We start from the raw sequence: 18,355 nt of genomic DNA on the forward strand, positions 1-18,355 counted from the left end.
ATTGTAAGATAGAAATTCATTAATTTTTAAGCTCCTCGACTTACTTTCATGCATTTTCAAAATTGTACATTTTGTATTAAAGTATTTCCTGGACTTCTTCCTAGATCAACCATAATTTACCACCACAAATACTAACTTTAAAATATATACGCCTATCACAATATCTTAAACTAATTATAATTAGTACCAATAGAATTTGTAATCGTAATTTGTAAGCTGACTTCAGTCTGTAGTTCTGTGTATTCAGATTGAATATGATTATTATTATTATTAATATGAACAACGTACCGCCTTATAGATAGTGTATCATTAAAATGTCTGTGTCATATTCCTTATAAATGCCGTCAAAATGTTGCAGATGGTAACACTTAAAAGTATGGAATTCAAATCTTCAAAACCAAATTGTGTACCTACTGGGGGAGAAATAATAAAAATATTTATAATTTAAGGTAGCTGGTAGATAAATTTTTGTTACCTACCTATTTATATTGTATGATCTGTGAAATAATACAAAACTTAAATATTTTAGTATGATGGCTGATGAGCGATGGCCAATGTCAATTTCTCAAAATGGTATTATTATACATTTTGCAGAGATTTAATGGTTGCAAGTAAACTATATTTGCAACATCACAATTGTGATTGTAAAATACATGTTTAATGTTTTTTTTCATTCTCATATTTCAATGTTGTTGACTTATATATAATATATATAGCACCTAATATTTACTGTAACTTGAGGTATGAATGGTATGATATACGATGTCACAAGCCACAAGCCACATATAGGCAAGTATATGTATATTAGGTACATACTATACAGTATACACGTACCCTTATACATACTATATATACATATCATTTATATTACATAAATATTTTTTAAACAGAGATATAACGATCAAAATAACTAGGTATAACTACTAAATATGTGCAAAATAAATAGATTTTTAATTTAAATCGTATAATCATGTAGCAATAACACAATATAAATTGTAACATGATGTGACAACTAATATGATCCTCACGTGGTACACCGGATATTTTTATATTATGCATATAGGTAATATAAATTATTGCAAATTGTTTTCGGCATCATCGAGAGCGTCGACAACAAACCCGGGAAGTGCAAACGCCGCCTTGTGAATGTCGGTAGTGTAGTAACGTAGCTTCATGTCTTTTCGTTGTTTGTCTGTCAACTGGTATACGGGATTTTTGAAGTCTGTATTCTGTAAAACGAAAACACATATAACTATTTTATATATACATATATATATATATATATATATAAATCCAGTGGTGATACCCCCTGACTTTAAAAAAAGCCCTAAATATTGGTAGGTATTATTATTTATTTTATAATTTACTATTTTTATTTTAGTATATTATGTTTATTCATTAAATGTAGGACCCCCCCCCCCCCCACAGAAATCACCCAAACCCAAAATACGCCACAGTACCTATACATCTAGTGATACCACTGATACTGCAGCTGATTGTACTCGGCGAAGTCGAGAACGCGTGTTTGATATTAGGTAAATATAGGTGGGTACCTCGCGTATACATTTAAACAGTGGTGTATTTTTTTTTTTTTTTTTTTGGGGGGGGGGGGTGGTGTCCTCCATGTCTTGACACCCCCCGACATTTAAAAAAAAGTCCTAATATATTGGACATTAGTGTTGTCACTTATTTTATAGTATACTATTTTTATCAAATGTAAAACTTCTTGTCAATTCCTAACATATTAATTTGTTAAAAAATTAATTCAATGTCTTTTTACATTAGTAAATAATACTAAAAATTTTGTTTTTGAGGTTCAATAAATGTTGACACCCCCCGAAAAATCAACCAAAATACGCCACTGCATTTAAATACAATGAATTTATAAATTATTATTTGCTTTAGTGTACGAAGTTAAGTAGGTACTCACCAGTTTATCATGATTATCTACAAGAGACAATATTACAACACAAATACACAACAATTTAAATTACATTAGGTACTTACTGGCTACTGCAGAGTACAGTCCTATATATATTATTTAGAAACCTATACTATATTCAAAATTAAATCAAATGAGAGTAATAATCGAATAAACGTAGGCACCAGCCTAAAGATAACAATTACTTATTCAAATTTCGCCACAGAAACCTACCGAAAGGACTTCAATGTGGATTATTGAGTTGTCTAGGTCGATGTCAATTATTTTCTGAGTTAATCGACTATAATGTTATACTTAAAACATTAATCTAATCGAATGATGATTATAATTCATGTTTCATAATATGTTTTCAATGATGAATTCGTAATTTTTTTATTGAGAATAGGTATTTGTCTAAATGTTCTAGATATTATGTAAAGTGGAGACTTCGCCCCCAAACCCACCTATATAGCCATATAATTCGTTATAATTGTATTTATTAACTATTTTAATAGATAAGATACAAATTGGAAAATTATGGTTTTTTAAGACGCAAAAATTAAATACTCAAGTAATAATTACTTAATTTATGTTTGAAAAATATGAAAATAATGTCCATCCATGCTTATTTTTGTTTGGCTCTATGTTTATTTTGATCGTTAAATATTAAATAAAATTTAGAAAAACACAAGACTACAAGATCACTAACCTGCGAGTGCTGCCGAGTTGTTTTAGAATTAATATTTTAATTTTATGATAAGGTAGGTACTATATGATAGACGCATGCGCAAATTATATATTATTAAGGGCGCCAATTCAAAACAAAATTATTTTAAGTTTATGTTTTATTGTTTTACCATATTAACCTTGACAGCAAATTTATGTTGCAGGTACGAATAAATCAATCAACTATTGTGATTGTTTAACCGTTCACTTTAAATAAACATGATTTGTGGTATATACTTGATGATATATTTATAGTAAAATATATACAGAGTGATTCACCATGTATATGTTCAATATACTCATCATTTTTTCAATAATTTGAATAATTTTGAATTAATGAATTTCATTAATTTCATTAAGAGGACGTTATACCCACATGTATTAATAATTGTCTCCATGTTACAAGTGCGTAACCTACCAAATTTTACGCTCAGTATTAACTAATAATCATTAATCACGTTTAGCTATACGTGCTGTGTTTAAAATTTAGAGTGAATTTAACTCTTATAAAAATTAAAGATAAGATTATTATCGAGGGCTTCTCATAGGCTTTTTATTATATTTTAATTTTAAAGCAAATTATGAATATTTTAAGATACACAAACAATTTACAATTTTAAAATACTCATTACTCGCTTTATGAAGCTCTATAGAAGCCCTCGATAATAATGTTACTTTTAATTGTTATAATAAGAGCTCAATTCACAGATCACTCTAAATTTTAAACTTAATCTGCTGAGTGTAAAATGTCCTGTTATACCTACACTTGTAAGACGGAGACAAGGACAATACAATAGTCATGCGGGTATAACGTCCTCTTAATAGAACCAGAATAGGTCTTAGAAATTTATCAAATCGTATAGTCGAGACTCGAGGGCGTAGGTATTATAAATGGCGCAAATGCGTAATGTGTTAAATAATTAATAATTCTGAAATATTTCTATGTAATATATAGTTTTAATTTGATTAAAAACCCACCAACTCAATTACCTACCTAATACCTATACCTAATTATTTAAATCTAAAATTCACATTAATGTTGTTGGTCGTTATAATAATAAGTGACAGAAAAGGCGATCGCGATGTTCGAAATAATAAAATCAAAGTAGTAGAGTTTGAAATGCAAACGTTATTTCGATTTCTGCGGTTATCGATCTAATATGTTACCTATTCATAAATCTATAAACACGTGTATATACGTATACATTACGTCGATGAAATATAATAGGTACTACAGATGTTGCTTATAAGTTATTTCATATTTCAATTAGGCATAATTATTATCATCACAATTAACTGGTATGTATACGTACCTCATCAAGACTGCCGAGTGCGAAACCGATCTGACCTGCCGGGTAAGTGGACACGTAAGACGTCGCGTACGCTGCCTTGGCGAATATTGCTTTGCAATGGTTGCGCATCGACGTTGCATTTTTCAAATGCCCCCAGAATGTGTCGGCTTGTGAACACACTATGCCACCGGGCCGCAGTGCTCGTTTCATTAATTCAAAGTACGACTTTTGGAAAAGTGAGACAGCTGGGCCTGTATATTATACGATTGAAATGAAAACAAAAACGAATACATGAATGATATTATGAAAAAATACCTCTCGATAATTATTTATGAAAAAAAATTAAAAATTAATGAACTCAAAAACATAAAATAATATAATTACTTAACGATTAATAATATTGATGAATTGGCTCATTAATATTATAAAATGTATATATATATACAGGGTGATTCTTTTATCAAACAACACTCATTATTTCAAAAACTATTGACTTTTTTTTCTCAAAATTTTAGAACCATCTTGTTCTAGAACTATATATTTTTTAAATATTTTCACCCTTATATTTATCAGGTTAACCGTTAACCATTATCAACTTTTGATTTTCAAATGACAACCTATATACTTAAAATTTCATGAACTAAAAAGGCATTTTTTTCAATGAATTTTCACGTTTAAATTTTCATTTTTCGTTAATCCGTTTACAAGATATAGCCTCCCAAAGTTGGGTGGTTTTGGGTGGTGTTTGTGTGTTATAGGTGTAAGGTGTATGTTAGGTGGTATTTACACACAAACACCATATGTATAAGTGTTGTTTGATAAAAGAATCACTCTGTACATTAAAATAAACGTTCAGTTTTTATCAAATTTGTTTTTTTAAGTCATTGAATATGAAAGTAATTGAATAAAGTATCACTCTTTTTTCATTGAAAGTTTTAAAAAAAACAAAGAAAAGTAGAAAAAACATTGATTGGGATATAGTATAAGAAAACGATGGTCAGAATCTAATCGTTTTCGTATCATTTTCAGTGTTAAAAAACGACAATATCAATAAATTAATTTTTAATATTTTTATATTGAGGAGCAACGCCAAATTTCCAATGCAATGTCAAAAAAACAAGATTTTTTCGAACACTTTCATATTTAGTGTCTTTTAAAACGATATTTTATAACATGCCGAAAATAGCACTTAATATTCAGAAATAAAAGTTCTTTTAATATTGCAAAATCATTTGATGTACCTAAAAATGCTTTTTATTTTTAACGATAATGTCAGGAAAAAAGCATGGACAAATTCGTTTTACTAATTATTTAATAATTAGAATAATATTTTTTTTCTTTAGACGTTGAACTGAAATATTTAAAATTAAAATATAATGATTAAAACTACATTTTAGGTACATCATCTGAAAATATTGGCTGTGTATAATGTATACGCTATACCGATTATTATTTTATTTTTTATATCTTTCCCGGGGACCTGCAGGCCCTACAAATTTGTAAATAAAGGCGATCGTTTACGTGCATTCGTGCATTTATGATTATAATACGAGTATAGTACCAATAGGATCAGAAGAGTCAGTTATAATGACGTCGTAGTATTGAAAGTGTTCTTCCATGAATTTGAAACCATCAGCTACGTGCAGGTTGACTTTGGGGCTGTTGAATCCTTCGGCCATGAACGGTAAATATTTCTTGGACAATTCGATAACGCGGTCGTCGATTTCCACTTGGTCAATGTTTTCCACTAATGGGTGTTTGGCTACTTCCCGAGCGACCCCTCCATCGCCGCCGCCCACGATGAGAACCTGTCCACGAAAGAAATTTAGGACAACCGACGAAAGGTACGGAACTCGTGTGTACATTTTCAATTTATCGTTAAAATATACCTACCCTTTGTGGTTTTGGGTGACTGAACAATGGTAAAAATGAAATCATTTCTTGATAAGAAAACTCATCGAACTCCGTGCACTGAATCATACCATCTAGTACCAGAACGACGCCGTGCGATTTTCTTTTGACAAACCAATTATTTAAATTTTAAGGTATTATCGACTATTATATAATATTACTATCGGTGAACCGATACAGCACTACAGCAGTACATTATTATAGACAGACGTTCAGTGGCGGTCTGGCCCACCCAGCTATACCCGTGAGAGATTACCTGGTGTCCTTGAATATTTTATATATAGAGTGCCCCAGCCAAATGTGAAATAAAAAAAAATTAAGTATACTTGCCATTCTCACTAATCGTTTAATGGAATTATAATATATGATCAAGAAAGTTGCATATATATTTGACCAATACATTAATAATATTACGACTTTATAATAGCTTCCCTTTTACAATATGGTTTAAAAATATAAAATAACCATTTTGTACAGACGTACAGTTATTCATTTACAGTATCAAGAAATATCAGTTTTTGAAATCGGTTGAATTTTTGAATAAATGAAAGTACCTAACCTAAATCTTCAAAAATACCTAGGTACAACATAGTATTATTTCAAAATACTATATACGATTGTATGGATCTTATACTTTGATAACTAATTCTAATTCAATAGATAATGGAGAAAATTGTTTGTATTGTGATTTTTTTTTTTTATAAATAATATTGTTCAATATGAAAAATATGTCCAGCGTGAATATTAGATATATGGTGGAAATGTAGCATGATATCTTTATAATGAAATCAGAAGTAAAAAATGTGCTAGTCATTCCCCACGACACGTTAATTTCCTTACAAAAATCATGGTGCTTTACAATTTAATTGAGCATTTAATGATATTATAAAAACAAATACAAAATGTTACATACAATTTTAAGGATTATAGTTTGTTCTTCATTATCTATCGCATTTTTAACTTTGTAAAGGTGAAACAATTTTTAAAATTGGTGCCTAATAAAAAATTGCTAATTTCTTATTCTTCCATAATATATACCTAACCAATGACCATATAATACACAAAAATATATTTAATATTATTATTATTATTTCTATAAAAACTAAGGGTAACTTATCGAGATATAAAATATACCAGATAGATTCATGCGGGATTGTGTAGCTTTTTGATGGAAAAAAATTTTTAAATCAGTTAAACAGTTTAAGAGATTAAAGCCATTAAACTGATCAAACGAACAATTTCCTATATATTAATATATATATATGTTAACACTTTTAACCCCTATAGGGGTCGAATTTTGAAAAATCCTGTCATAGGAGGTTTTCGCATGCCGGCTAGATGAATTTTTCATTTTCAACCCTTTTAACCCCGGTAGGGATTGAATTTTGAAAAATCCTTTCTTATGGAGTGTCTACACCATGAAACAAAACTATACTGTACAAAGTTCACACTAATAGCTTTGCAGTTCCAGCTAGGTGATTTTTTACCCCTATTACTCTTTTTAACCCTAGTAGGGGTTGAATTTTGAAAAATCCTTTTTTGAAACGAACCTGTCTAAATTTGGGCGGTACTGGTTTGCGCACAAATACCAAAAACAAAACTACCACTCGTTTGGGAACAGTTAAACGGTAACCAAGCACATGGTTTGCGCACAGTTACCTTTTAGCCTAACCTTTTAGACCTAGCATATTATGCATATAATATAATACTTGTTTGTGTAAATTTTAATTTTAATTTGAATATAATATGATTGGTAAACGTGTCTATTATTTTCAGTAAAAACAGTTTTCCATTATTTTTATGTATTTCATTTTGTCTATTTCGCCAGATCTTGCCCATAAGTTTATGCGATGTTCAACTGATTCTATTGACTCCTTACTCTTTATTTTCGTGTGCGCAAACCAGTTGTACATTTAATATAACTGTGTACCTACGCAAACGAGTTCCGATTTTTCAGGTAGAAATTGTAGAATGTGCGCAAACAAGTTGCAGCCCTAAATTTCATAATCATAGCTTCAGCGGTTCCGACTAAGCAATGATGAATCACCCAGGACTAGTCATTATACAAGGTATAACAGATAGAACTGACTTTTGGAATAACTTTATAGTTCAAATTAATATTTTTATTTATTTTTTGTTCATTAATTGACCCTAGAGCTACATGTATAGTGCATTTTTTTTATGTTTATTTTTTAGTATATATACTAAATATATAATATACCTATAGGTACTGAAAATAAAAAAAATTTAATTTTAATAAAACAATTTTTGGATAAATTCAAAAAAGCTTATTTGTGAATCCGATTATAGGAACAATTTTGATGGTAAAAAGATTTATCTAAGTCGTGTAATTTTTTTAAAATTCAATATTTTTTAGGTAAAATTAATTTGGAACGTACCTAATAACTTTTTTAAAAATATGATTTTTGAGAATTTGCTTACATGAGCATATATAATATATATATATATATATATATTTCTTAAATTATTTAATTATATACCTAATATTAACAATTTTTGTCATATTATGCTTAATTAGCATATTTTTTTATTTCAGGTCTTTCTGTAACACTTACACCATGTATATATATATATACATATATATATGTATATATATGTTACGGTAAAAGTACGAATACCGGTTAAACTTAAGATTTACCGGTAAACCCTAGGTTTTACCAAGATCAATTGGTAAATGTCCAAAATTCGAACATTTACTAACAGCAGTCTGCGAAACCTAGAATTTACCGGTAAATCCTAGTTTTAACCGGTATTCGTACTTTTACCGTAACATATATATAGATTATAGCTACTGACTTTTCAATAATCAGCATCAGACATGCTAACATTCATACAAACAGCATAAAAAAAATATATGTTTAATGATCAAAACCAGAATGTTAAAATAATCAATAATTACTAATTAATAATTGCTATTGTAATTAGTCAAATCTTATCTTAGATTTTTTTAATCACTTGTATAGTTGTATACCTTCCAATAAAGGTAATCGCACTTATACCTATATGTACTTATAATATATTATATATTAACTATATTAAGCTACATAATTTTACTTTCACAATCAAACGTTTTACTCCTCAGTTTTAAATCTTAATTAATTTAAAAATATGTTAATAATCTATTTTTTTTATCCAATAATGTATTATTATCAATCAATAAACGTTAATTTTGACTTAAACAAATTAAGATAATACACCACTCAGCGATTCTCAAGTGGTGAACTCTAAACATTATTATACAGAGTGATTCACCAAGCATGCTTACTACCATTTTTCCTTTAATAATGAATTTATTCAAATTCTGATTTTAAAAATTTTTAAATATACCCATAGACAATTTTTTTAAATTCTTTAATTTTTTATATTACTTAAGTAGTATCCTATGGTGATGCAAACTTTTGTTTTTCAAATAAGAACTCACCTTTTTTACTGTACCAAAATTATTTAGTGGATAATTTTATTGAACATTTTGATGTACCTACCTACTTAATTTAAAATTAAAATGAGTAGTTTCTTATTAGATGTTACCTAATTAATGTTTGAACAAAGGATAATAGTCATTAAAATAATAAAATGGTTTTACAAAAATATAAAACAGACGTAATTTTGTAAAAAGCATTTATTATAATTGATTCAATTTTACAAATTTTTAGTTTTATGACTAAAATTTTCAAATCCCTTCTGCCCTATATCTTATAAACCCATTATACTCAAAAAATACTCGTATAAATATTGATTCTGATGCATCAAATTTCTCAGAAAAATTATCCACTGAATAATTTACAGTTTAAAAGGGGGTGCTCATTTGAAAAATAGAAGTTTGTATCTCCACCGGATACTATACTTTAATAGTACACATAAGATCTCAAGAATTTTTAAAGTATGATATTTAAGTTCAGTTAAAAATACCAAAAATCAGATTTTAAGTAACTGCCATGCCAATATTGAAAAAAAGGCGAAAAATGTTTGTGAATCACCTTTTATTCAAGTACCAACTAACTAACGGTTTAGAATTTTTTTTTATCGTGGTTTAATATCGAGATTTGAGAAACTTTATATTACATATTGGTTTTATAAACAATAAACTTTAACCTTTTGCCAATACCTATAAATTATAATATATTTTTGTATATTAGTTTTTTATTTATTAATAGGTCTTTAAAATCATTAAGTTCTTTTTGATCAAGTTATTGAGTTGATCATATTTTATAGCTACATAACATTATTGGTATTTATTATGCTAATGCACTAATTGTTAGTAGGTAATTGCAGGTATAATCTATTTTTATTTATAAAAATCTGTAGATTGACAAATTAGACGGCGAAGTACTACAGATGGAAATATAAACGTATAATGGGACAATCAGATCGCCCTTTTGGTTATTTTATCAATATGACAATATAGGACTTAGATCATACACCGGATAGAGCTATGGTTTAAAATTTTGAAGCATAGTAGTTCGGGCCCGAAGTCATCACTGCAGCACATACGCAAAACTGTTTAACTGTTTTATGATAAGAGATTACTGATGAATACACATTTGTGTAACATTTCGTTATTTTAGATTCTGAACAAAGTGATGAATGTATTGATTTTACAATGATATGTGTTTTTTTTTGTGTCTGTGTACTGCATAACTAGTCGAAATAATGCTTCAATTTCAAACTTTGGGGGTGGTTTCCAATGTAAAAGTGAATATCCTTGGTGCATTATAGAGGTCAAAACTTAACATTTTCCAACAGTTTTCAAAAAAATCGAGAAAAACAAAAAAAAAAATGGGAATTTTTACGCAAAACCAGTTTTCGACGAAATCGATATTTTTATATGGTTGTAATTCAAAAACTAATCACTGTAAATACTTGAAATTTTCACCAAATGTTAATGTTAGTGATATCTATATACAGTTTAATTTTCAAAAATTTTCGACTTTTTTTAGTTATTTATAGACCACTGAAATTTTCTATTTTTTTGACAATTATATTTTGAAGTGTCCGTAAAAAAATGTTGGACAACCAAAAAAACATGAAAATTTAATACAAGATTCCTTATGAGTTGTTCTAATTTTAGCTAAAAAAAATTAAAAATCGATAGTCAAAATTTTTTTTTATAAGCGTTTATAGTTCATATTTTTACGAAATCTGTCGAAAACGCGAATATTTGCAAGTAATTTTGAAGTTGAAAAATCATAAAATTGTTTGTGTTTATAACTAAGGATTAAAAATACAACACTAGGTTTTCCATAAGTTTTCTTTCAATTAGCTATAGATAAAACTCGAAGCTTCATTATAGGAAAAATTTTAAGTGCGTTTGAATTTTAAATTTTTACGAAATAGCGTAACGATAACGATTCATCCTCAGACGATTTTAAATATTTGTTATTATTCAAAAAGTATATGTAGTAGATACTTGAAAATTTTACCAGTTATTAAGATTGGCATTTTCTTTACATGATTTAATTTTCAAAATATTTTGACTTTTTTTGAGATATTCATAGACAACTAAAATTTTCAATTTTACAAAAATTTTTTTTTGAAGTGTCGATAAATTTTTTTGGCCCTATAAAAATACTTGAAATTTTAATACAAAGTTTCTCATGAGTTATTGTTATAGTGATTAAAAAATATAAGAATACATAGTCACAATTTTCTTTTATTAGCATTTGAAGTTCAAATATTGACAAAAATTCGTCAAAACCATGAATATATATTTTTTTAAGTCTGTCATCTCGTTTTGGGGCAGTAAAAGTGCTTCGATTTTTGACTTCAGTACCTTATTCGATCAGAAAGTGAATCTAGTTGGTACTTTTGTGGTCAAATTCTTATATATTTTTCTAAATAATCGGGATCAACAAACTAAAAATTAAGGGAAAAACGGGAAATTTTACGCACAATAAGTTTTCGACAAAATCGATTTTGATTATTGATGTAACGTTAAAACAAATGACCATTGATACATGAAATTTTCACCGAATGTTTTTATAAGTATATTCTATCCGCCATGAAATTTTCAAAAATGTTTGACTTATGTTGTACTATTCATAGGTATATGCAATTTTCGATCATTATTAGTTTTTTTTTAAATTAATATCGATAAAAATGTATTTTTTGGGTAGAAAATATTGAAGATTTAATACAAGGCTCTTAATATATTGTTACAAAAGCAGTTGAAAAATAAAATAAATTCAAAGTCACAATTTTTTTTATAAGCATTCAAATTTTGAATTTTGACATAATACGTAATAATCACAAAAATTCGCAAATTCTTTTAAGCTAGAAATTCATAAAAAAATGTCTTTTTAAATTTAAGATTTTAAAATTTAATACAAGATTCCTTAAAAATTTGTCAATCTTTATCACAAAAAAAATGTCCACCGGAAATTCAAATTAAATTTTTATTAGCATTTGAATTTCAAATATTGACAAAAATTCGTCAAAATCATGAATATTTGCAAATTATTCTGTAGTTCAAAACTCATAATATTGTTTGTATTTATATCTAAGGTTATAAAATGTAAATTGTAATACTAAGTTTTCCATCAGTTTTGCTTCAATTAGCTATAGAGAAAATTTGAAGCGTCATTATAGGAAAAATGTTTTGAGCGTTTGAGTTTTAAATTTTTATGAAATCGCGTAATGATAACGATTTATCCTCAAACCAGGTATATGTATATCTATGATAATATAAAGTATTATGAATTATGATAACTACATGCAATGTTTTTGGAAAAATTGATTAACCATGCCTCATTCAAAAAGGGTCCTAATTGAAAAATAATTTATTTGTTTCAAAATAGAATATATGACAATATTTAAATATAATATATCCTAGACTGACAAATCATCTCCGTTCAGAATCGTTTTTCGTATACAATGATACCTATCATTGCATTCGAATTTAATCCCATCCATTACAGTAACCTACTGTACAGCAGAGTGACATCCACGACTTACCCGCATTTTTATTTCAAAATTTGTTAAGAAATATATCAGTATTCAGTATTTCAGTATCTATAATCACTAGGGCTTGGATGTTGTTGCATTTGCATTTTTTTCTATTATTCCGATTCATTGCTAAGGTAAGTTATAAATTTGTTTCAAACGAGTAACAATTAATATATATAAAAAATTTAAGTTCAACTTTTTGACCTTTTTTCAATTTTGTCTTCATTTTCAATACAATTTTATATTTTTTTTTTATGTTTTCACTTTTTTTTGTTAGATTATACAGTGCAATAATTTTCAAGGTAAGGTAAAGTTTTTTTAAAAAAAGAAATCAAAAATAGTTTAAATAAAAAGTTTTAAATTTTGATAAAATTATATTTGTAGATTTCTGAAAAAATAAGAAGACCGCACAATTTACCAGATTTTTAATGACAACTGACGAGAATTTGAATTTAAATCTTTTTCATTATCTACTCGTTTAAAACCTATCTAATAAAACTTTATAATATTACTTAATAAAATGACTTAATCCATTTCATAAAATAATTTGTTAGTACCTATATAATATATTATATATATATATATTTTTTTTTTTGGTACAAAATATTTTTTTATTGCAATTTTTAAGTACAGTTTTGGGTTTTTTCATAGCAATAATGCAATCAAATTAATAACATTTCACGAGCCCTACCAATCACTATCACACATTATTAGTTCTTTCCCCATCCCGCGCAATCTATTTCATTTCTTACGCATACACAATAAGTATTTCGGGCCCGAACAGGTCTGCTTCAAACACTGACTACGCGTGGCATACTCTATCCAGTGTATATAATATGATCTAAGATATGGGAGCACATTAGACGTAACCCAAAAGGCCAAAATAATGATAGTAGGTAATATACTAATATTGTAAATAATATAGGTACATAATATTATAATATATATTTCCATATATTTTATTATTTCCATCTAATGTATAAAATAATGTACCTCAATATTTATACTGAACAAAAATGTATATTACAGTTTTTTAAAAATCTGTTACACTTCAAATTAGATTTAATATAGCATTGATTATAAAACCGTAGAGAAAATATCACGTAGCTATTTATTTAGATCATTATATTCAAAACAATTTTACAAAATATTACGTCCTAATTAGATTTAGTTTATAGTAGTATGCCAGTATATCATTCCCCTTAGAATACATAATATTATACGCCTATACCAATAATTTAGTTAATAATGTTAATATACATACGAATAGATTATAACTTATAAATATCGCAGTTATAATACATGATATTGTCTATTGTCTATAAACATGTACAATCAAATAAAATTTTTTTAACGATTAATGATAATCCCGAATCCGTATATCTTATTAGAAGTGTTTTATTATATACGACATCTCTATAACATATAATTATTTGCAACAATAATTAGTTTTCTATTTTAAGGATGAGAAAATTAACTATATTTTTTTTTTATTAAATAATGTCCGCGGCCAAATTAGTTTAATTTGTACCTATATATAGATATTTACTGAACAGTGAACAATATACGTATCAACGTATCGTATACCTGTGGAATTTCATTTGTTCTTATAACAATATGATATTATCTTTATGACTGTATTAAATGTATAAAATGTTAAATTAAGTTATATAATGTACTATATTCGTATAGGATACAAGAATACTTTGGTGTAATTATGTAAAAATTAATAATAATTATACCTAGGCTAGCCACCTAAGTAATTATTTACTGAGGACTATTAATTGAGATAGGTATGTGCGAGATGTGGCCATGCGGACATGCAGACATGCGGCTGAACCGTTGAACCTTTCATTGTAGTTCATCAATAATGAAAAGATTTTACCTTTAAATTATTCGTCTGTATAATATTTTAGTTGTCATATTTAGTGATATAAAACTCATGCATTGTTGTCTCTTTTTTACACACGTACCTACACGTGTACGAAATAACAAATTTTCGTTCATTAGTTATTCAATAGTGTTCTGGTTAGTTTTGATATTAGAGTTGATTGACCTAAGATCAAATTTTTAGCTAAGAAGATTATCTGAACTTATAAGCGTCGAATTATTAAATATTTTAATTTTCAAGTGAGATGATAAAAGCAATTTCAATTTGTTGATATTTTGCTTGAAAATTAGAATATCAAAAACGTAGGCGCCCGCGGGGGGGGGGGAAGCTGGGGCATTTGCCCCCCCTGGATTTTCAAAATATTTTTTTTAATTGAATGTTTTAAGATAAATTACTATGTACTATACAACAAATTGAAAGTGGTTATAAAAATAGTAGGATACCATTAGAAACATTAAAAACATTAGATTAGATGATTTAATTGATCTAATTAATATAATAACAAATATTATGAAGAAATTGTTGATCGTTTCGGAAGAGATGTGAGACGATTAAAATTTCTTTTTGAAAATTAGTTACCTTTACCTTTTACTTATACCTATATTAATTATAAAATAATTTGTAATATAATAAAATATAATATATTGTATACGAGTATAATAAAAAAGTTATTATTTTAAAACACCTAATAAAATTATAATATTTATCCTCAAATCCTAACATTGCCCCCCCCCCCCACAAGAAAAATTTCTGCGGGCGCCTATGATCGAAAAAAATCACCGACGCTTCTCACTTAATATAGATTGATAATAAGAGTTAATTCACTATAATATAAAAACTAAAACAGCACACCATTGAAACTTATGAAGGACAATTTCTGAGACGAAGACAAAAAACTCATAGGTAGCATGTCCTATATTAAGTCTGATGATTTCCATTCATTTAATTTACCCAATAATGTGCATATTATTGTTTAAATAATAAATTGTAATAAATACAGTTAAAAAGAATGGTTAAATATATTTCACTAATCCGTGATTATTTTTTTTTTGAATTCAAACTGTTGTGAACACATACATATAAAAATATGTATTTTTATAAATATTAAAAATGTTCACGATAACAATTAGGTTTCTATCGTATAATTTGTACAGTGTATGTCTACAATGTAAGAATATAAAATAAGTGTGTGGCCGGTGTATTAATTTTCGTGGAAAACTTCATGAATAATATAATTGGAATATTTTAGTTTGAGATCTGCAGTAACCAATGGTGTATGCAGCAATGAGGTGATTATAGGGTTTTACTAATATAATATACGAGTATACCTATACATATATATATATATATATATATATGTATATATTAATTAACATTTTAATTTTAATTCGAGTTTTGAGTATTTTAAGATGTATACAAACAACTTAGAACTTTAAAATACTTATAAAGTCATAACTCTCCATTAAATTAAAATGTAATAAAAAGCCGATGAGATAGACTAGATAGTAATCTTACCTTTAAATTTTATAACATATCAATTCGCTCTAATATATTTTAAACTAACGGAGTTAAACGTGATCTGATGATCGTAAAATTTGCTGTTACGCACATGTAGGACGGAAACAACACATTATGTGTGTATATTTTTAAAGATCAAAGTGCATATTATGAAAACAATATTCATCCCTGTCCCGCCACTATTTAAAATCATTTTGATGTCGCTATACCTATTGGTACGGTCGACAAAATTATTCTGTTTAACATAATAATTAATAATACGTTGAAACGTAGATGGTCATTATCGTATATATACATAGGCATACGACGTAATATATTTATTAAAGTAAATATGTAGCAGGTAATAGGTAGGTATGATGATAATACGAAACATTGGCAGTAACAGCAGACGTATACGACGAGAACTCACGTTTTCAACACTAATATCTCCTGGTACTTGGATTGTTCCTGGTGCAAGACCTGTTCCACTTCCATGGAAAAACTTCTGCCAGGCAGCAGGTCCGTGAGTTCGCTGAACCATCCGGTCTTCATCTTGTCCATGTTTGAGCTCCGACTTACTGGTTCGTTGGCTGCTGAGGAAACGAGCGCGCCAGACGTCTAGACCGCGCGGAGTGTAGACTGCAAGTGCCGACTACTCGGGCGTCGGACCATCGCCATATTATCTACAGATAATAATTATGCAACACCGAACGCCTTCCTTATCACCGGCGACCTTCAACATTGCAGTGTCCAACCGGCGTACGAACACGGAACAAGTATATTAGATGATTACTATTTACGATGTATATTATATATTTATGTATATATATTATATATATATATTTACCCAAGTATATAGCAGGTACGAATGTACGATTTAACTACGTCGGTACCAGCTACGACCTACCTATTATAATATATATATTTATAGGTATTAGCAGGTAATGGCTTGGTATACGTCACTATAACCTAGTCCTGGTGCAACGTGACTGCAATCGTGTTTAAAATACGAGACGTTTATTTCTTCATGTACCTACTTCTGTTTGTGTTCTAAAACAAAACTATTTTAACAGCTATAATTATTGTGTACATAATATGTATATATATATTTTTTTCAATTTTAATATTACACTGATTTCTGCCACTTTTAAATTATGGATATTTTTGTTATAATTAACACATCATTTAATTTAGCATTTTCAAACGTACTATATTGGTTATAAACGAGATTATTTTTGATTTAAAATTCTACACAAAGAAAAAATTATATTGTACAATTAATGTAGGTATGTAAGTAGGTATATATAAGAATAAGGTAGGTACGCGGTGCAGGGTGTGCATTCACAAAGTATAGGTAAGCGTTGCGATTTACCTAAATGTTTTAAATCGGATATTGAGTATTTGAGTTAGTATAAAAAAAAAATACCTATTGTGTTTCGTTCAAAAGATTTTATATTATGTAGTCTTGCCCACCATGGGGACACCAATAAGACAACATATTATATTGTGGTAATACAAAATCAACAATATTATAATAATTCTCATCAAAAGGGAAAGTTTTTTTTTTTTACAAAGGGAAGACATTTTTTTTAGATTAGGTTAGGTTAGGTGTTTTATTGTTAAGATTTAAGCTGCTTATACTTATACATTTATTATCCAAATAAAGTGTCAGTAGTAAATATGAGCTAAATACAAATACAACTGCTAACCTCAAAATAAATAGGTAGGTACATAATGTTTACCTATATACATAATTTACGTACATTTAAAGTACCTACACGTAATTGGACGAAAAAGTAAGTATATCAATAGTGAAATAATTTCATTTTCATACTGAATACTGATATCAGGTAATATTTAAGTGATTTTATCTTAAATAAATGACATAAATGACTTACTGCAGTTTTGGAAATTCTACAGAGTCGATTTGTCCTATTATGAGAATAAGTAGTGAGTCAGAGATAGAGAGGAAAAAGGATGCACTATAGATATAAAAGTACCTACATCCATGGCTATGGAAAATGAAAACTAGTATTGGACTATTGAAGGAAAGAGAGGTAAACCGGAGAAAAAGTGGTTAGATAAAATAGAGAATGACATGAAAATACCTTGTGTGAATACAGGAATGGTGGGGAGCAGAGCAGTGTGGAGGTA

General features: G+C 27.9%; 1 protein-coding gene across 1 annotated transcript; it reads right to left on the bottom strand.

Moving 5' to 3' along the window:
- Positions 1-928: 928 nt before the first annotated feature.
- LOC107165046 (spermidine synthase-like) lies at positions 929-16,863 on the bottom strand. The gene is made up of 5 exons (XM_015513099.2): positions 16,632-16,863; positions 5,833-5,953; positions 5,501-5,747; positions 3,961-4,190; positions 929-1,229 (listed from the first exon to the last, which is right to left on the bottom strand). The coding sequence occupies exons 1-5, from the start codon at positions 16,760-16,762 to the stop codon at positions 1,074-1,076; spliced, it is 885 nt and encodes a 294-aa protein (XP_015368585.1). The 5' UTR covers positions 16,763-16,863; the 3' UTR covers positions 929-1,073.
- Positions 16,864-18,355: the final 1,492 nt, after the last annotated feature.

The sequence above is a fragment of the Diuraphis noxia genome, unplaced genomic scaffold (assembly GCF_037042655.1).
Source record: "Diuraphis noxia isolate RWA-SAM2 unplaced genomic scaffold, SU_Dnox_SAM2 contig0005, whole genome shotgun sequence".
NCBI lineage: Eukaryota > Metazoa > Arthropoda > Insecta > Hemiptera > Aphididae > Diuraphis > Diuraphis noxia.